Source organism: Astatotilapia calliptera, chromosome 11, assembly GCF_900246225.1.
Source record: "Astatotilapia calliptera chromosome 11, fAstCal1.2, whole genome shotgun sequence".
Lineage (NCBI taxonomy): Eukaryota > Metazoa > Chordata > Actinopteri > Cichliformes > Cichlidae > Astatotilapia > Astatotilapia calliptera.
The window spans coordinates 22,428,078-22,442,896 of NC_039312.1; the positions used below are offsets into that span (position 1 = coordinate 22,428,078).

Below are 14,819 nucleotides of genomic sequence, written 5' to 3' on the forward strand. Positions count from 1 at the left end.
TACACCCACATCGCTGGGTACACTGCACCCAACTGATACCCGTGAAGCATGTTTTCTCTCAGACCCTCAATGTGGTTCACTGCTAGAGTTTGACTGCTCTATCAGTTGTAAACAGCCATATGTTGCGCTGATAATGACGACAGCAGACCTGTGTGCGTATGCATTTAAGCGTTCTTTCCAGGAAGAACTATTCACCCCGTTCCAATCCGATGCAGCAACGAATAAGCATAAGCAAGGTACTAGACTCAACTTACCACTACCTGCCTTGTTCTAAAGCTTTTACCACTACACACAGGAGTTATTCATGGTGTCACTGTAGTTCACAAATCCCAAAACATCCTGTCTGCTTAGAAGAACCACAGCATTTGCTTGATGAGAAGAGTGAGTCGCAGCCTGCAGAGTGGTTTTTATCAGTGTCAGATGAGGAGAGAAGTGACTGATGAAAAGAGATAGCTGAGATGACAGCTATTTGACGGGGGGGGGACAGGAGGCGGTAGACATGTAAAAGAGGATGTAACACGCTGGGAAAACACAAGTCAAGAATGAGTGAAACAGAGCTTGAGGTAAGATCTCAATAACAAAGTTGGTTATGTTGTTACCAAGCTGTTTTAGGCTAATGTGTATGTTGTAACTGCTGGAAACAAGGCCGAGTCACTGTGCCTAAGAAATATAATATTTAAAGAATGTGACTTTGAAAGGGTGAAGTCTGCAGTCTCTGCAAATTAGACTTAAACTGCTCTGTGCAAAAGATTGTGCTTAAATAAATTACATGAAACTCATTAAGTTGACATACATGCCCACCTAATGAATTTCATGTCATGTGTAGCTCTTGATCACGCATTGTTACTGTTAAAAGTAGTTTTTACGTAGAAAAATAAAAATCACTTCAGCTGCGCTATTGAATGTCTACGGGTATAAGCAAGTATTTTTAAAGTTATTTTAAAACCACTTAAAATTTAGCACACATTAGCGAAAATGAGTCACTCTTCCTTGTTTTATATTTTGTTTCCAAGGGCAAAAACTTCCTTTTAATTATTTATAGTGGTCTTGAGCAATAGTTCTCCAGGCTTTCTGAAGGTCTGTCTTTGGCCATTGGCTGCTCTTTTTTTTTTTTTTTTTACTTATTTTCATTCCAGTCCTTGTACCTGTCATTTTCAGAGCAATGCTTCTTTTTCTTTTATTTAAGTCACTTAACATTGGCCGAGAAATCACTCAAGCATAAAAGAGGCAACCTAGCAAATAGCCCATTTCCTTAATAGCCTGCTGAAAAAAACAAAGTATGTTCCCATTTCTATAGTTAAAGCCACAACAAATGTCAGAATTCACAGGGATAAAGCAGTAATTTTTCTATTAACAAGATGATTGCAGGAGGGCTATTAGACAAAGACTTGATATATATTGGCATGGTGTCCAGGGTATCCTAAAAGACTTTCTAAAACTGGACAAGCAGGTTACAAAAGATCTGACACAGCACCTGAGAGATACATCTGTCTATTTAGCTGCATCCAGAACCTGGGAGGGTTCAGCCTTCCCCTCTACTGCAACTGCTCACTCATTATCCCCACCAGATCCTGCAACAACTCGAGTCTGACCGACAGCGACTGCATATGTCATACTCTAACATCGAGCACCGAGTAAAACCAGTGTGGATGAAACATCGAAAATGGCTACTTTTCCTCTTAAGCTGCATCTTACTTGCTGGCATGGTGGGACTAATCAACCATCTGGCTCACCATTTCCACACTGGTAGGAGTTCAGAAAAACACACCAATACGAGACAATGAATTCACAATTCTGCCATTTTGTCTGACTTTTGTCTCACTCTTTCCTGCAGTTACTCCGTGTCTCTCTCCTGCCTGTCAGTGGGCTTCAGCCCGTCTCTCCACATCTGCTGATCCCTTCACGCAACCCTGTGATTACTTTCTGTTCACATGTGGATCAGACAGACTTTTGCTGGACAGTGAAAGGCGACAAAGAAGTCATGGTTTTACTTTACATGCAGAAAACCAAAGAAAGTCTGTGCAGTCAAAGCAGGAAGACGGAGGACTAAGAGAGAATAAAACACTGAGCAGAAAAGCTGTGTTGCTGCAGTATCTCAAGAAGATTTTAGGTATGAGTCTGTATTCAGTGGGAATTTTTTTTAAATGTCCTCTCTTGTGTGTGACTCCTCATTTCATGCTACCTTAACAAATGATCTAAATAGTTTCCTTTTTTTCCGGATCTGTATGTCAGAAACAGACAGCGGGATGAATAGTTCAGCAGTGCAGAAGACTAAAGGATTCTACAATTCCTGTCTGGATACAAAATCTATAGAAACTGCTGGCGCAGACCCCTTCCTCTCACTCATAAAGAAAGTATGATACTCATATTCCAAACATAGCAAGCTCTTCAAATCACACTTAAGCTTACATTGGTTATCATATGTGCTCATAAGACTTAATTACTTAAATTACCATTATGAACAGTATCCCATTAAATTTTAAAAAACAAACAGAAACCATCACCAGTTTTTTAATGATGCCTGTTGGCCTACAGGAGGTGCTGTAACTACATGAATCACTGTCATAACCTTAGTTGAGGTCAAAAAGAAAAACAAACAGTTTAGCCGAATTGTCTCCTTTGTAGTTCTACAAGATCTAAAATGATTAGTCAATTTGTAATTTGACCAAATTTTGCAAAGTCCACCTTCTAAAATGACAGAGATTGCTTGTTTAACACTCAATATCTGCTGCCCAGAAGAATCAATCAGTTTAAAAACATCCCCTTTGGGTTCAGGAGACTCCAAACTGTTTGGTTACATTTTTCCCCCAATTTCATCTACTAATATTGTTTCACTGTATCTTCTCCGTACACAGCTGGGAGGCTGGGCCGTATCGGGGCAGTGGAATCAGACTGATTTCAACACCACCTTGGGATTGCTAATGAGAGACTACAATACCTTTCCATTCTTCAACATCTATGTGGGCAAAGACCCTTATGAAGCAGCACGTGGGATTAACAAAAAATACATACAGGCTAGTATGAATTAAGATGATTTAGGTTTTGCTGCTCTGAGAGCTGCCAGAGCAATGTAAGCTTTGTGTTTTTGCTTTAAATCAAGTCTCCTCTTTGCCAACAGATTGATCAACCTGATTTGTTGATCCCAATTGAATGGAACAGCAAGACAGAGAAGTCTAGAGCTAAAACTGAGGTTGAGTATCCTTGTTGATTCAGGAAATGTCTTTAAATGAATACAAAAACATTTATCCATCCAACTAAGGCCTTTCCTTTTGTCCTGTCTCTTTTATCTAGACTCTACGTCCTTTCTTGGCCTCGTGTCAGCAATACCTCAACCTGCTGGGTGCCCCGAAGAGCAGCAGCTTGATCCATGTGGGCTCTTTCGTCTCTCTGTCCTCTCAGCTTGCTGTGGCATCTTCACCCCTGGACTCTCGCCTGTCCAAAGGACAGCTCTACCAGCACATGACCATCAAAGAGCTACAGGTAAAGGATTTATGTTTCTTTGTGCTGTGCTGCTCTTCTGATAGAAGCAATGTCGGTGCATACTGCAGAGACAGAAGTTTTACCTAAATCAATTACAGATGATACCATTATACTGTACGTACTATTAGTTAGTAAAACGTACCTACAAATTAACTAGAAAAACAATGACAACTATATTTTAGCAAAAATGCAAATACATAAGTAGGACTGTACAGAAAGGATGCTATAGTGCATGTGTTTAGTGATATTTGGTCCACATTAACTTGAGTCAAGTTTTTGTATGTTCTAAACACCTTAATACCCTGCAGAGGTCACCAGTCCATCACTTAGCAAGCACATAGAGGCAGAGAATCATCATGCTCACACTTAAACTGAAATTAAACAATAAATACATTTAATTTAAAAAACAACAACAACACTTTGAGTACCTGTTGTCTGGATACATGTGATAACAGTATTTTTTATATGGAAATGTCCCTACAGAGACAAGCCCCTGCTATTGATTGGTTGGGCTGCCTCCAGGCTGCTTTCCATCCCCTGCCCCTCAGCGCAGATGACGATGTCCTTCTGCATAACTTACCCTACATCGTGCAGATGTCCAACACCATCATCAAATGGCAGAACAAGCCTGAACTGAGCAACAGGTACTGTAAAGTGACATAAAAATGACAAGCACATCCTTTCTCTTTTTTATGCTTATCTTTGTTGCTGGGTCATTTGTTTCCACTCAGCGCTCCCCTTCATACTTTTATGGTCCTCAATCTGCTGCACACCCTGATGCCTGCCATGGACTCCAGATTTTTTGAAACAGCAAAGAACTTTTCTATGGCTTTGGGTAACAGTGAAGAGGTTAGCCGAATATGCTACAGAGGAAAGAAAAACTGGATCTGTGAATTGATTGGTTACTGTAATATCTTTATATTTTGGCTTTCCACCAGGAAGCTCCTCGCTGGAAACACTGTGTGCTGGAAACTGAGAGAGGATTTGATTCAGTTCTCACACATCTTCTCAGTAAAGTGACAGCACAGAAGGAGGTGAGGAGACATCTTGAGACCTAATGAATTCAATAGAGAGAAAAGGTTCTGTCTGATAATCTGTCTTTTAACTCTCCAATAGGCAGAGAAGATTATTCAAAGTGTTTTTCACTCCTTCAAGTCCAAACTAAATGAGTTTGAGTGGACAGATCAGACATCTCGTCAGCTTGTCATGGAAAAGGTAACGAGTGAAGAATTTGTTTTCTTTTTTTAATTTCTTCAGAAACGAACGATTTTTAAGTTTGATATTTGTTAAACGATTCTGCAGGTTGATTCTGCAATTCCAAAACTATGGACTACAAAGGAGCCCTCTAGTGAAGCCAAGCTTGACCTGCTTTTTTCGGAGGTACATCAAAAACCTCTTGGTTTAATGTCTTGATGGCATTTATCTATGTGGGACTTAAACTATATCTCACTCAGTGCTGTCAGAGAGAACTCTTTAGGATCCCAATGTCCATCTAAGTTTTAATTTGATCTGTTTGGATCTCACTTCAGGTGAAAATTCGCCACTTAATTCAGTAGCCTGTATGAGAGTCGAGCCAGCCTCCCTAGTTCTATTAGTTTTTAGTTTTATTATACCACAGAGTGACAGGTGGTGTGGAAAGGGCCCTCCACTGGAAAATAATGAGCTTACGCCCCAACATCAATGCAGTCTGCACCTGTTCGGCAACATTAGGTGGAAGATTTTTGAAGGGTGATGGATTCCCTAGATTTAATAGTGTTGGCAAAAAGGGATTAAACAAATTTGTGAATCTCTGTCCAAAAATTTGGTGATTTAGGACAGCTGCAAATCATGTGGGTCAATGTGCCCACCCCAGTCGGACATTTCCAGCATTCGGGGGTCTGTATGAGGTTCGCCCTGCATAATCTGTTGGTGACCACTAAATTCGGTGTAGTAGTTTGAACTAAGTTAGTCTTGTTCTAAGTTCCCTGGACATCTTTTTAATACTCTGTAGATTCCTGATCAGTAAGCGCTACACTAAGGTCAGTTTCCCAGGCTCGTTGCAGGGTGGTGAGCCCTTTATCCATGTGTTTTACAAGCACTGAATAATATTTAGGGACCTCACAATTTCCCTCAAAGACTTTCCCAACATAGGTGAGATAGCCTATAGTTAAAGCAGGTGTGGAGGGAGATCCAAAGATCATGAGGAGTAGATGTAGACTTAGAATAGCTGCAAATATTTCAAAAACTGTCTCTGTGGCAGCTGAAACTGTGTCCCCCGTCACATAGATCTCCAAGAACAAGAATTCCTCTCTGAACCCAAGTCTCCAAAGAAATGGAGCCTTTTTAATGCTAAATTTGGGGTTAAGCCTTATAGAGGCCTCAGTGTGGAGGTGCATTTTCTTTGTTTTCTTTGTATTATTGTAAGGTATTTACCTTACAATATAAAGCGCCTTGAGGCAACTGTTGTTGTGATTTGCTGCTATATAAATAAAACTAAATTTAATTGAATGTTTATTTATCATATAGAAAATCTGTTAATGCCGCAATAATGACATTAAACTAATGGTAAAACTGTTACCACGAATCTCAACTTTTAAATACTATGTTGACATCACTGGTTTTGGAAAATAAGGATTAAAAAGTGTAGAAATAAAGCCAAACCACTGACCTTCAAATATCTATAATTTCAGATGATAGTCAGCAACCAAAACTTCTTCTCCAACTATGTCCAGCTTCTATCCCTGCGGCAGAAGAAACGCATTGAAGTCCTGATCACCGAGCCTGAGGATATTGATATGTAAGTGTCAGCTTAAAGCTGATAGCTGCCAATAATCTGGAGTGTGCATTAATCTTCTCACTTTTCTTTTAGACTGTCTGTCACACCATTTCTCTTTGGTAAAAAGCTCCTCTTTCCCTTGGGAATGTTTGTACCTCCACTTTTCCATCCAACCTATCCTAGGTAACACATACACTCACTCAATAACTATTAAATGCCTTCCATTGTATTTTTCAAATAATTCCAGCATTGGACTTCTTCTGTAAACAGAGCCATTAATTATGGTGCAGCTGGTTTCCTTGTTGCTAAAGATATCCTCCACCTGCTTCTGCCTGACAGTAAGAGAGATTCACTTTCCTCTTCTTCATTTACTACACAAAAAATACATTTTGCTTTTGTTAGTAATATTATGTATATTTATCTCTGCAGTTTCGTCTCAAAGTAAGACCGTGAATGCTGTGGGTGAATGTGTGTGGACTCACTACCTCACAGTGTCAGAAAAGGCAGGCAGAGGTGGAGGGTTTCCGCTGTCAGCAGCACAGCAACAGGAGGTGTGGGTGCAGTATACTGCACTGCAGGTAGCGCTGCAGGTGAGGATCCATTGTCAGGCTTTAGTGTCTGTTTTTAAGGATGAGATCAAGTTTACATGTCTTCGTGTTATCTGCCTTTTTTTCCTTAGGCTTATCATCAGAATCTAATGCAACAGCCTAATGACACGTCTCTCTCAGGAATCTCATATACTCGCTTGTTCTTTAGATCCTTTTCTCAGGTGATGTACTTTCATTACTGTCTTTTCTTTTTCTGCTTTCCTCCCAGCTACACTCGAGTGTAATTCCCTGTAATGTGATTTATTTGCAGATTAACTGTGAAGCTGATCCATACCGTGACTCCATGCCTTTTAAACCTTCCTTCTTGATCACAGTCATTTGTGCCAAATATAACCTGTGTCCTACAAGCCCGCAGTGCTCCATTCAAACCAAGCAGAATTCATTACAAGCATGCTGACCAGTCTCCTCTGATTTGACATAAAAGGTGTACCTACCATAAGTAGGCTACAACCCAAAGCACATTTATGTATTTGCTTTTGTTGTAATTGTTAGGTTGTGTCTGCATGTTGTATAATTGCGCAAGCGGTTTAGTTTTGTTTGTTTTCATTTTTTGAAAACTGTTGAAACCTTGTTTCCAGCTTTGCTTTCAGTGATGAAAGTTGCCAGAAAAGGGACATTGGATTGAACAACAAAGTTCTCCTACTTAAAGATGATTTTGTTCATTTAACTTTAACCATCTTGAGTGGAAAAAGTAAAAGTTAAATTCAAAAATGGCCTCTTATTTTAAAATAAAATCATCCGAGATGAGTGGGAAAATGTATCTTTGCTCAAACTTCATATAAATAACATAAACGTGAAAAAAAAATCCATGAATTCTGAAAAATATCCCCACCTGACCCGCAGCGTATCTTCTGATTTCTGTACACTAACTTTAAAATGTAAAACAGTTCTGCAAATTGAAGTACATAATTGTATACATAAGGAATCAAAGCTAGAAGATGAACCTATCAAAATGTAGTTAGTAGAAGCCATATGCACCCATCTGTCCCACATGGTAATATGACCTGAGAAAGATGACCCAAAATTTCCTCTAGTTATTATTAGAAAACACATAAAACATCAGGATAGCAATGCTTGTTTCTCTTCAGGGGTGTCAAACATAAGGCCTGGGGGCCAGAATCAGCCCAACAAAGACTCTAATCCAGCCCATTAAATGGCTTTGGAAAATGTGAGATTTTTAACTGTATTTTAGAGCTTTTCTTCTCCCATGGCAATTCACACTACACCAAAATGATTACGTTATAAATTTATGTATTTTACACCTTTATTTCTTATCATTTAGGCCCAAAGAATCATCTAGAGAGATTTCTTTCATTTACTACAGCAGCATTTCTTTATTATGTAAGTGAGGTGTACTTTTAAAATTGCACTTTTTTCTTTTTCTTATATAAAATCATTTGACATCCCTGCTCTACATCACAGACATTAAACTAGTGCAATTTCACTTTTTAAACTAGGATTTATCCCATGATGTTGATGCTCAAAGTTGCTTACACACAAACACACACACACACACACACACACACACACACACACACGCACACACACAAAATATATTGAACAAAAGTTAGACTTTGGCTTCAGAATGTTACAATTGGAAGTGGGTTTAAAATTCATTTGGCTTCATTTAGGTGAGCAAACATGTGTTTTTGAGCCCTGAAATGCAGTGACTAAAAATATCTGGTTCATAGTAACAATGTTGCTGATAATCAGTGTTTGTGTTTATTGTACTTTTCTATCCAACTGCTTATCCAAGGATAGGATGGTGGGGGTGCTGGAGGCAATTCCAACTCTTATGAGATGAGAGGCAGCATATACCCTTCACAGTCTTCCAGTCCATCATAGGGCTAATATAGTTACACTCAATTCAGAATGACTAGTTAAACTGATGTCTTTGCACTGTGGGGGGAAGCTGAGGCACCAACATTTCTGTTCCTATCATTTATTTGTCTTTATCGCCTATAGGTACATGTCATGTAATGTCTATTTTCATCAAATGCATGCACTCAAAATAAAGTAGTCAAAAAAACCTACTTATTGATACTTGAGTGGACCCATCAATTATTTTGAATAACTTCCTGACTCAGTTAAGGCTCTGGACCAGCAACTGAAGAACTGTTATTTTTCAAAATGTCACAAAATCAGCATTCCTATTTTAAACTCTGACCAATACCTGTCAGTGAAACTCAGTAGAGGAGTTTCCATCATTTCAGATTTCTTCCTTAATTATGAAATAGTGTGTAAACCTCAAAAAATGCGGAGGAAAGCCACTGTTACAAACTCCACGCAGCTGAGTGCACTGGGAAATGGTGCGAGCGAGAAGTCAGGAGAAAACACACATTTGAAGGTGATAAAACAGATAGAAAGACCTTCTAAAACTCCAGCTGGGAAAGGCCTCGGAAAAGCAGGAGCCAAACGTTTGGGCCGACTACTGAAACGAGCTATCCCTAACCAGGATGAGGCGACAGGAAAGGCGAACGCTTCTCTTCCCAGTGAGTCCCTGACGGTTCAGCTAAAGCTAAGCTAATCAGCCAACTGCTGAGGCTAGCTAAATTAATCCAAATTAAGAATTTATGTGTCTTTGATTTTAATTATTTTTAAATCTGCTTTAGATTTCAAACAATAAAAAATAATACTATGACACAGAATTTATTTCCAGGGTCTTTCCTGGTTCAAAATGGGTGGGGGGGCTATGCATTTTAGCAGCTGTTGATGAAGATGTTAAGATTTAGAGTACATAAAAGGGTCAGCTCAGTTTGGAGACAAAGTTATAGAGGCAAGGCTGAGAAGGTTTGGACATGTGCAGAGGAAGGATAGAGGATATACTGGACAAAGGATGCTGAACATTTAGCTGGTTCATAACAAAATACAACAGTGAGAATGGATGGAGACATTTGTACTATACTATAACTGGTTTGCACTGATCTGTGATTTGAATGTTATTTTCTTCATTGATTTTTCAGAGACTCCCGTCCGGCTTTTCAAGCATCAGATTCAAACAGAGGCTGGAAATGCACCCAAGACAAATTCCGCAAAGCCAACCTCGCCTCACATCTCCCAGCTCATCCTCAGTGTGGTTTCCCAGTGCAAACACAGAGGCGGCATCTCCATGGCAGAACTCAAACAGATGCTGGCAGCTGGAGGCTATGATGTGGCCAAGAACAACAGGCGAGTGAACATAGAGACCAAGAGGCTGGTTAACAACGAGACACTTGTACGAACTACAAGAAATGCATCATTCAGACTCAACCATAAGGTAATGCACCTTTAATCTTTGGTAACTGGTATTAGTTCAACTAAATGCAGCACTGCTGCGTGTAAGTTATGCATGTAGCTTATTGGCATTGTGGCTAAAAAGTGATTTTCTTGCCCGTGTGTTGCAGTATTACAGTGAGATTCTCAAAACAATTTCATGTCACATTAACTTTTACCCCCCGAAAAATAGAAGCTGACAGACATAATTCAAGTAAGGACGATCCCAGTGAAGACTCCAAAGCCAAAAGCAGAGCTGAAGCTGACTCCGAAAACAGCAACAAGCAAATCCCCCAAAGGAGCAGAGAACCAAAAGAGACGAGTATTAAAGCCAAACCAAACCAAACCAAAGAGCAAATCACACCAAACAAGGGCAACACCTCGAAAAGTTAGATCACCCAAACTAAAACCTAAGCCTCGCAGAATGGCGGTCACATCACCCAAACTAAAATGCAAGCCTCGCAGAATGGCGGTCACAGCGCACAAACTAACACGCAAAACTCGCAAAGCGGCAGCCAAATCACACAAACAAAGAAGGAAGACAACCAAAGGAAGAAAATCACCAAAACCTGCTGGCAAGAAACGCAGACCTGCAACAAACAGGGGCGCACGAGTTCGAAAGGTACCGAGGAAGGCTCAAAAGACTCGGAGACGCCGACCAAACCAAGTTCAAAATCGACATAAAAAGCAAGCAAGACGAAGGCTTCCAAAATCAAAGTTGAGATCGAGGAAAGGCACTTACTACTACCGCTAGGCTGAGTCTTCATGGTAAACAGTAATAAACAGAACCCCTTTTAGCATCCTGAAATACACGTAGTTCTATGTTGTGTTTGTGTTCCCATATCATTTTTTCTTCACTTCACTGTACAGACCATAGATCGCATAAAACATGGACAGTTTTCAGATACAAGTTCTGAAAAGTGAAGCTTCAGTGGAAACTTGTCTTTCTTTTAAATGCTACTTGAATGCGATACCTGTGGTTGCAAAAATATCATGTATTGAGGTCAGACAGACATGTGATCATTAACCATGTGATTGCCATTTTAAATGGGTGATAATGTAGGATCAAGTGAATAAGGCTTCAGTCACACGAGCCTAGAGACAGTCTGTGGCTACCTGGCAACCACCAGTTGTGATTGAAAAATGAGTATTCCCTGGCCTATTATGAGTGGTTGTTGGAGGTTGATGGCAGTCTCTGGGACATTGATTGCTAAAGTACCCGACACACAGGCCTACAGGCTGTCAGTGATCTCCCTGGCAATCACCTGTTGTTAGGGAAAAATGGTATATTTCCAGCATAAACCTCCTTGTGAATGCTTTGATCAGCAGCACATTTTTGCAGTTTGAATGGAAGTGATGAACTTATTGCCTTCAAAGTAAAACTTGCACCCTTTGAAATATATTGGCTGCAGCACTGAGGCTGAACTTTATTCTGAGGGCAAACATTCGCCATTTCGTGTTGCATTCTTTCAAGTTTTACTACTGCTAGACTAGTAGTTGGCAAATGCTGGCAGATAAACTAAAACTGCAGGCAACCATGGCAATCTGCTAGTAACCAGACCAAAGTGCTTTTAATGCAGCACCTTCTTTGCAACTGATTTTATCCTGGGAGAGCCGGCAACCTCGAGAAACCACTGTCAGCCAGTTGGAGAATACACGTCCCTAGCAACCGGTGATTGTATGACACCCAATATGGACTCTAAAAGCATTGTGCACATGACGTCACTTGAAAAACCTCACTAGGAGACAATTGCAAAACAGCTCTTAGACTTGACCTCTGAAGTCTTTAGAGGTCAAGTCTAATAAACTCTTGATGAGTTTATGGGCTGAGTCATGAGGCTTGGGTCATGTTGAATAAAATGTTATGTCATTTGTCAAACTGTGATCATTTCAGAAGGGAGTATTTTTCTGGTATCGTGGTTTCACAGTCAATTCTGTCTCTCATTACATTATCTTGATGCTTCGAAGCAGGACTTTATAATCAGTGGGTGACATCAAAGTAGCGATGTCCATCTTGTAGTTTATGGTTGTCTATGTGTGAAACTTTGCACAAATCAAGAGCAGTCGTTATTTAGTCACACATTTTAATGTAACTACAACAATCCATAATCAAAACTGCAATTGATACTGGTATAAAAATAACTGCCATGCTCCTGCATGGAAAAGGAACCAATGTGTCTTCCACATGGTGCTCACATGCCATCGAATACATATACAGGACAGTGTATAGCAGGATAGAACATTGGGCATCAGTGGACACTCAGTCCAGTATTTCTAGTGCACTGAAATAAAGTCCATATAGTCAACTGTCTCTTTCCAGTCAGCATCAGCACTTTTCTATCCGTCACAGGATGCCCCACACCTCCTCAAAGGCAGAGCACATCTTGGCACAGGTCAGTGCTGCAGACAGGGGGTAGTTACTGATGGACACTGTCTTCTCTGTGTAGTCCACGTTAACCTAATAAGGACAGAGACATCAGTAACACACAAGGAGTATTTGACATAACTGTAACAGACTAAAAGAGTCTGTAAAAGAGAATGCCTCAATATATTTCTCACCGCTCCATGTGCGAATGCTCCAATCACCACTGCAGCTGGTCCCTCTGGTACCAAAGTCCGTGGGCACACGGCCTCTCCTGAAGAGAAGGAGGTGCTGATACGAGGGCAGCCGGGAGGTAGGTGATCAGACACTGGATTTTTAATCATCCTCAGGAGCTTCTGAGGACCATCAGCAGCCCTGACACTCAGCTTGTGCAGCAGCTGAACTAAGAAAGTAGAGAGAAGAAAGAAGAATTAGGAGAACAGTAATGGAGTGAAGGCTCACTTAAAGCCAGAACACATGGGAATAAGACTTAAGTACAATGCCTACAGCATGATCAGTATGTGTATTATCCATGCAGAAAAAATAACAGTTATAGTTTACCCATAAGGCCACAGAAACGTGTGAATGTTCTTGGGATGCGGGTCTGCGGGTTGATCTCGATTAAAGCGTTTTTCTCTGTGTGGATGTAAACCTGCAACAGCCCCGCCCTGTTCAACGGACTGTCCATCAGCATGAGCAAACACTGGAAATACACAGTTCAAAGTTAAAACCATTCATACAGCCCTTCATCACAAACATGCCACTACGCTTTATATAAGAAAACACAGACATAAAGGATAAATAAGAAAAAACACTCTAGTTAAATTTCAGACTTGATGTATTGATTTTTATTTCAATTTAATTTTACAATTTAGTTTCAGATTGCCTGCAAAGTATTTTGTTTCATTTTTCAGTTTCCTTATTAAGTGTTAGGCCAAGATATAAAAAGTTCAGGTAGGTAGGTATTACAATACAAACAAAAGGCAACTGACTCACAATCATGTACATATCCCTGTCTCAATAAAATGCGCACAAAAGCGGCTCATGTCTGTTGTCCTACTTTTATTTTTGATAGTTTTTTTGGTTGTTTTGTTCCTAAAGTACTTCTTACACTACTTCATATTATTCTTACACTACTTAGTACTTTTTATTCATACTATACTGTTATATATGTGCACTATTCAGATTAGTGAAATATTACTGATGCAGTAGTATCAAAAGTCAGCTAATGAAACATGCTGGTTTTGTTTTTGTCTCTCAGTTACACTGTAATAGTTCCTAAGTAGTAGGATTTGAGCAGGTCCAGATGTTAGGGATGTTGAGTCAATGATACTGTATTTCTGTAACTATTAAAAAACCCCAATATGTCACAGATTATAAATATCACAGACTAAGACAAATTAATATGAATTAAGACCACAATACTGTGCATACAATAAGTACCAGAGTAAGGAGCACTAAAAAGTAATCATAAGGATCTATTTATTTCTAAAGGGGACTTTTGGAAAGCGTTAGATCCCAGAAACCATGCTACGCAAAAAAAAAAGAAAGAGAGAAAAAGATATGAATATGCTCTTTTAGCGCTTTGATTCATACTGGGGGAGGATTGCTCCCCAGATTACTTTTTAAATGCAGAAATAAAACTAAATGACAGGCTTGATGCTCAGTACTGTGCTATCAAACATGTACAGTATGTTTGATAGCACATAATTGCAATGACTTAAATGCAATGAAACTCCACTCTGGTTAACTGTGACAGACTGACAAACACAAGTGACGAATAAGGCTGTACATTATTATTGAGGAATGAGTGTTTACCTGATGTGTGATATCTGGTCTTATTTTTCCGGGATCTCTTCCACTTTTGATGATCATATTTTTGTGTTGGTCGCAATTTAACAGCTCAAATGTTTTCCCGACCTGAAATATGAAAAACAAGCCAAAAGCATGTATTAACTCGCCTTAAGTTAAGTTATTATTAAGCATCGTTGTTGGTGTCACTTCCACTAAAAACGGGTAGGGGTTGCATCACAACAACGCGCAAAGACAGCTCCATAGCGCCTTACCTTCACCGTCTCTAACGACGCTCCCTCCAGAATAACCACCAGCCTCCTCTCCGCCATGCGGTCGTGCAGGCTGCGGAGATGTTTGGCTGGTTTAGGTTCATATTCGTCCAAATGTTCAAGACCACGCTTCTTCCCATTACCCGCCGCCATGATGCCTTCCTCTGGACTGTCGCAGGAAGTACACGTCACTGCAGAGGTGCGCGTTCACAGGTGAGTGTATTGCACATAAAAATTTCATTTGTGGGGTTTTTATGAAGGTAACTAGATTTTGAATATGTAATTATTTGGTAAAAAAT

At 39.9% G+C, this 14,819-nt stretch overlaps 3 protein-coding genes across 5 annotated transcripts; 2 read left to right on the forward strand and 1 right to left on the reverse strand.

Annotated features, from left to right (window-relative positions):
• The first annotated feature begins 31 nt into the window (after nucleotides 1-31).
• kel (Kell metallo-endopeptidase (Kell blood group)) lies at nucleotides 32-8,876 on the forward strand. 3 transcript variants are annotated; one of them, XM_026185156.1, is made up of 18 exons: nucleotides 32-563; nucleotides 1,500-1,746; nucleotides 1,835-2,110; nucleotides 2,233-2,354; nucleotides 2,856-3,014; nucleotides 3,119-3,190; nucleotides 3,292-3,480; nucleotides 3,964-4,124; nucleotides 4,212-4,329; nucleotides 4,419-4,514; nucleotides 4,597-4,695; nucleotides 4,783-4,860; nucleotides 6,150-6,256; nucleotides 6,329-6,418; nucleotides 6,506-6,573; nucleotides 6,665-6,825; nucleotides 6,915-7,004; nucleotides 7,094-8,876. In XM_026185156.1, exons 1-18 carry the CDS (start codon nucleotides 543-545, stop codon nucleotides 7,238-7,240), a joined length of 2,301 nt encoding a protein of 766 aa, XP_026040941.1. In that variant the 5' UTR covers nucleotides 32-542; the 3' UTR covers nucleotides 7,241-8,876. The 3 variants fall into 3 exon arrangements, with proteins under 3 accessions (XP_026040941.1, XP_026040942.1, XP_026040943.1); XM_026185157.1 differs by having other exon boundaries at nucleotides 1,569-1,746; XM_026185158.1 differs by having other exon boundaries at nucleotides 1,569-1,746; nucleotides 6,192-6,256.
• Nucleotides 8,877-8,977: 101 nt separating this feature from the next.
• Nucleotides 8,978-10,907, forward strand: LOC113032315 (histone H1-like). Its single transcript, XM_026185169.1, has 3 exons — nucleotides 8,978-9,335; nucleotides 9,807-10,099; nucleotides 10,289-10,907. The coding sequence occupies exons 1-3, from the start codon at nucleotides 9,098-9,100 to the stop codon at nucleotides 10,847-10,849; spliced, it is 1,092 nt and encodes a 363-aa protein (XP_026040954.1). The 5' UTR covers nucleotides 8,978-9,097; the 3' UTR covers nucleotides 10,850-10,907.
• A 1,255-nt stretch (nucleotides 10,908-12,162) lies between these two features.
• On the reverse strand, nucleotides 12,163-14,750 carry emg1 (EMG1 N1-specific pseudouridine methyltransferase). Its single transcript, XM_026185171.1, has 5 exons — nucleotides 14,524-14,750; nucleotides 14,276-14,377; nucleotides 13,019-13,160; nucleotides 12,655-12,860; nucleotides 12,163-12,553 (listed from the first exon to the last, which is right to left on the reverse strand). The coding sequence occupies exons 1-5, from the start codon at nucleotides 14,671-14,673 to the stop codon at nucleotides 12,440-12,442; spliced, it is 714 nt and encodes a 237-aa protein (XP_026040956.1). The 5' UTR covers nucleotides 14,674-14,750; the 3' UTR covers nucleotides 12,163-12,439.
• Nucleotides 14,751-14,819: the final 69 nt, after the last annotated feature.

Coding starts and splice junctions, on each gene's coding strand:
- kel (XM_026185156.1), top strand. CDS start 543: ATGAGTGAAACAGAGCTTGAG. Junction 1,747..1,834: donor GGCTCACCATTTCCACACTG/GTAGGAGTTCAG, acceptor TCTTTCCTGCAG/TTACTCCGTGTCTCTCTCCT. Junction 4,696..4,782: donor GTCAGCTTGTCATGGAAAAG/GTAACGAGTGAA, acceptor ACGATTCTGCAG/GTTGATTCTGCAATTCCAAA.
- LOC113032315 (XM_026185169.1), top strand. CDS start 9,098: ATGCGGAGGAAAGCCACTGTTACAAACTCCACGCAGCTGAGTGCACTG. Junction 9,336..9,806: donor GGCGAACGCTTCTCTTCCCA/GTGAGTCCCTGA, acceptor TTGATTTTTCAG/AGACTCCCGTCCGGCTTTTC. Junction 10,100..10,288: donor CATTCAGACTCAACCATAAG/GTAATGCACCTT, acceptor CCCGAAAAATAG/AAGCTGACAGACATAATTCA.
- emg1 (XM_026185171.1), bottom strand. CDS start 14,673: ATGGCGGCGGGTAATGGGAAGAAGCGTGGTCTTGAACATTTGGACGAA. Junction 13,161..14,275: donor GACCAGATATCACACATCAG/GTAAACACTCAT, acceptor GTGTATTTCCAG/TGTTTGCTCATGCTGATGGA. Junction 12,554..12,654: donor GAGCATTCGCACATGGAGCG/GTGAGAAATATA, acceptor TGTCCTTATTAG/GTTAACGTGGACTACACAGA.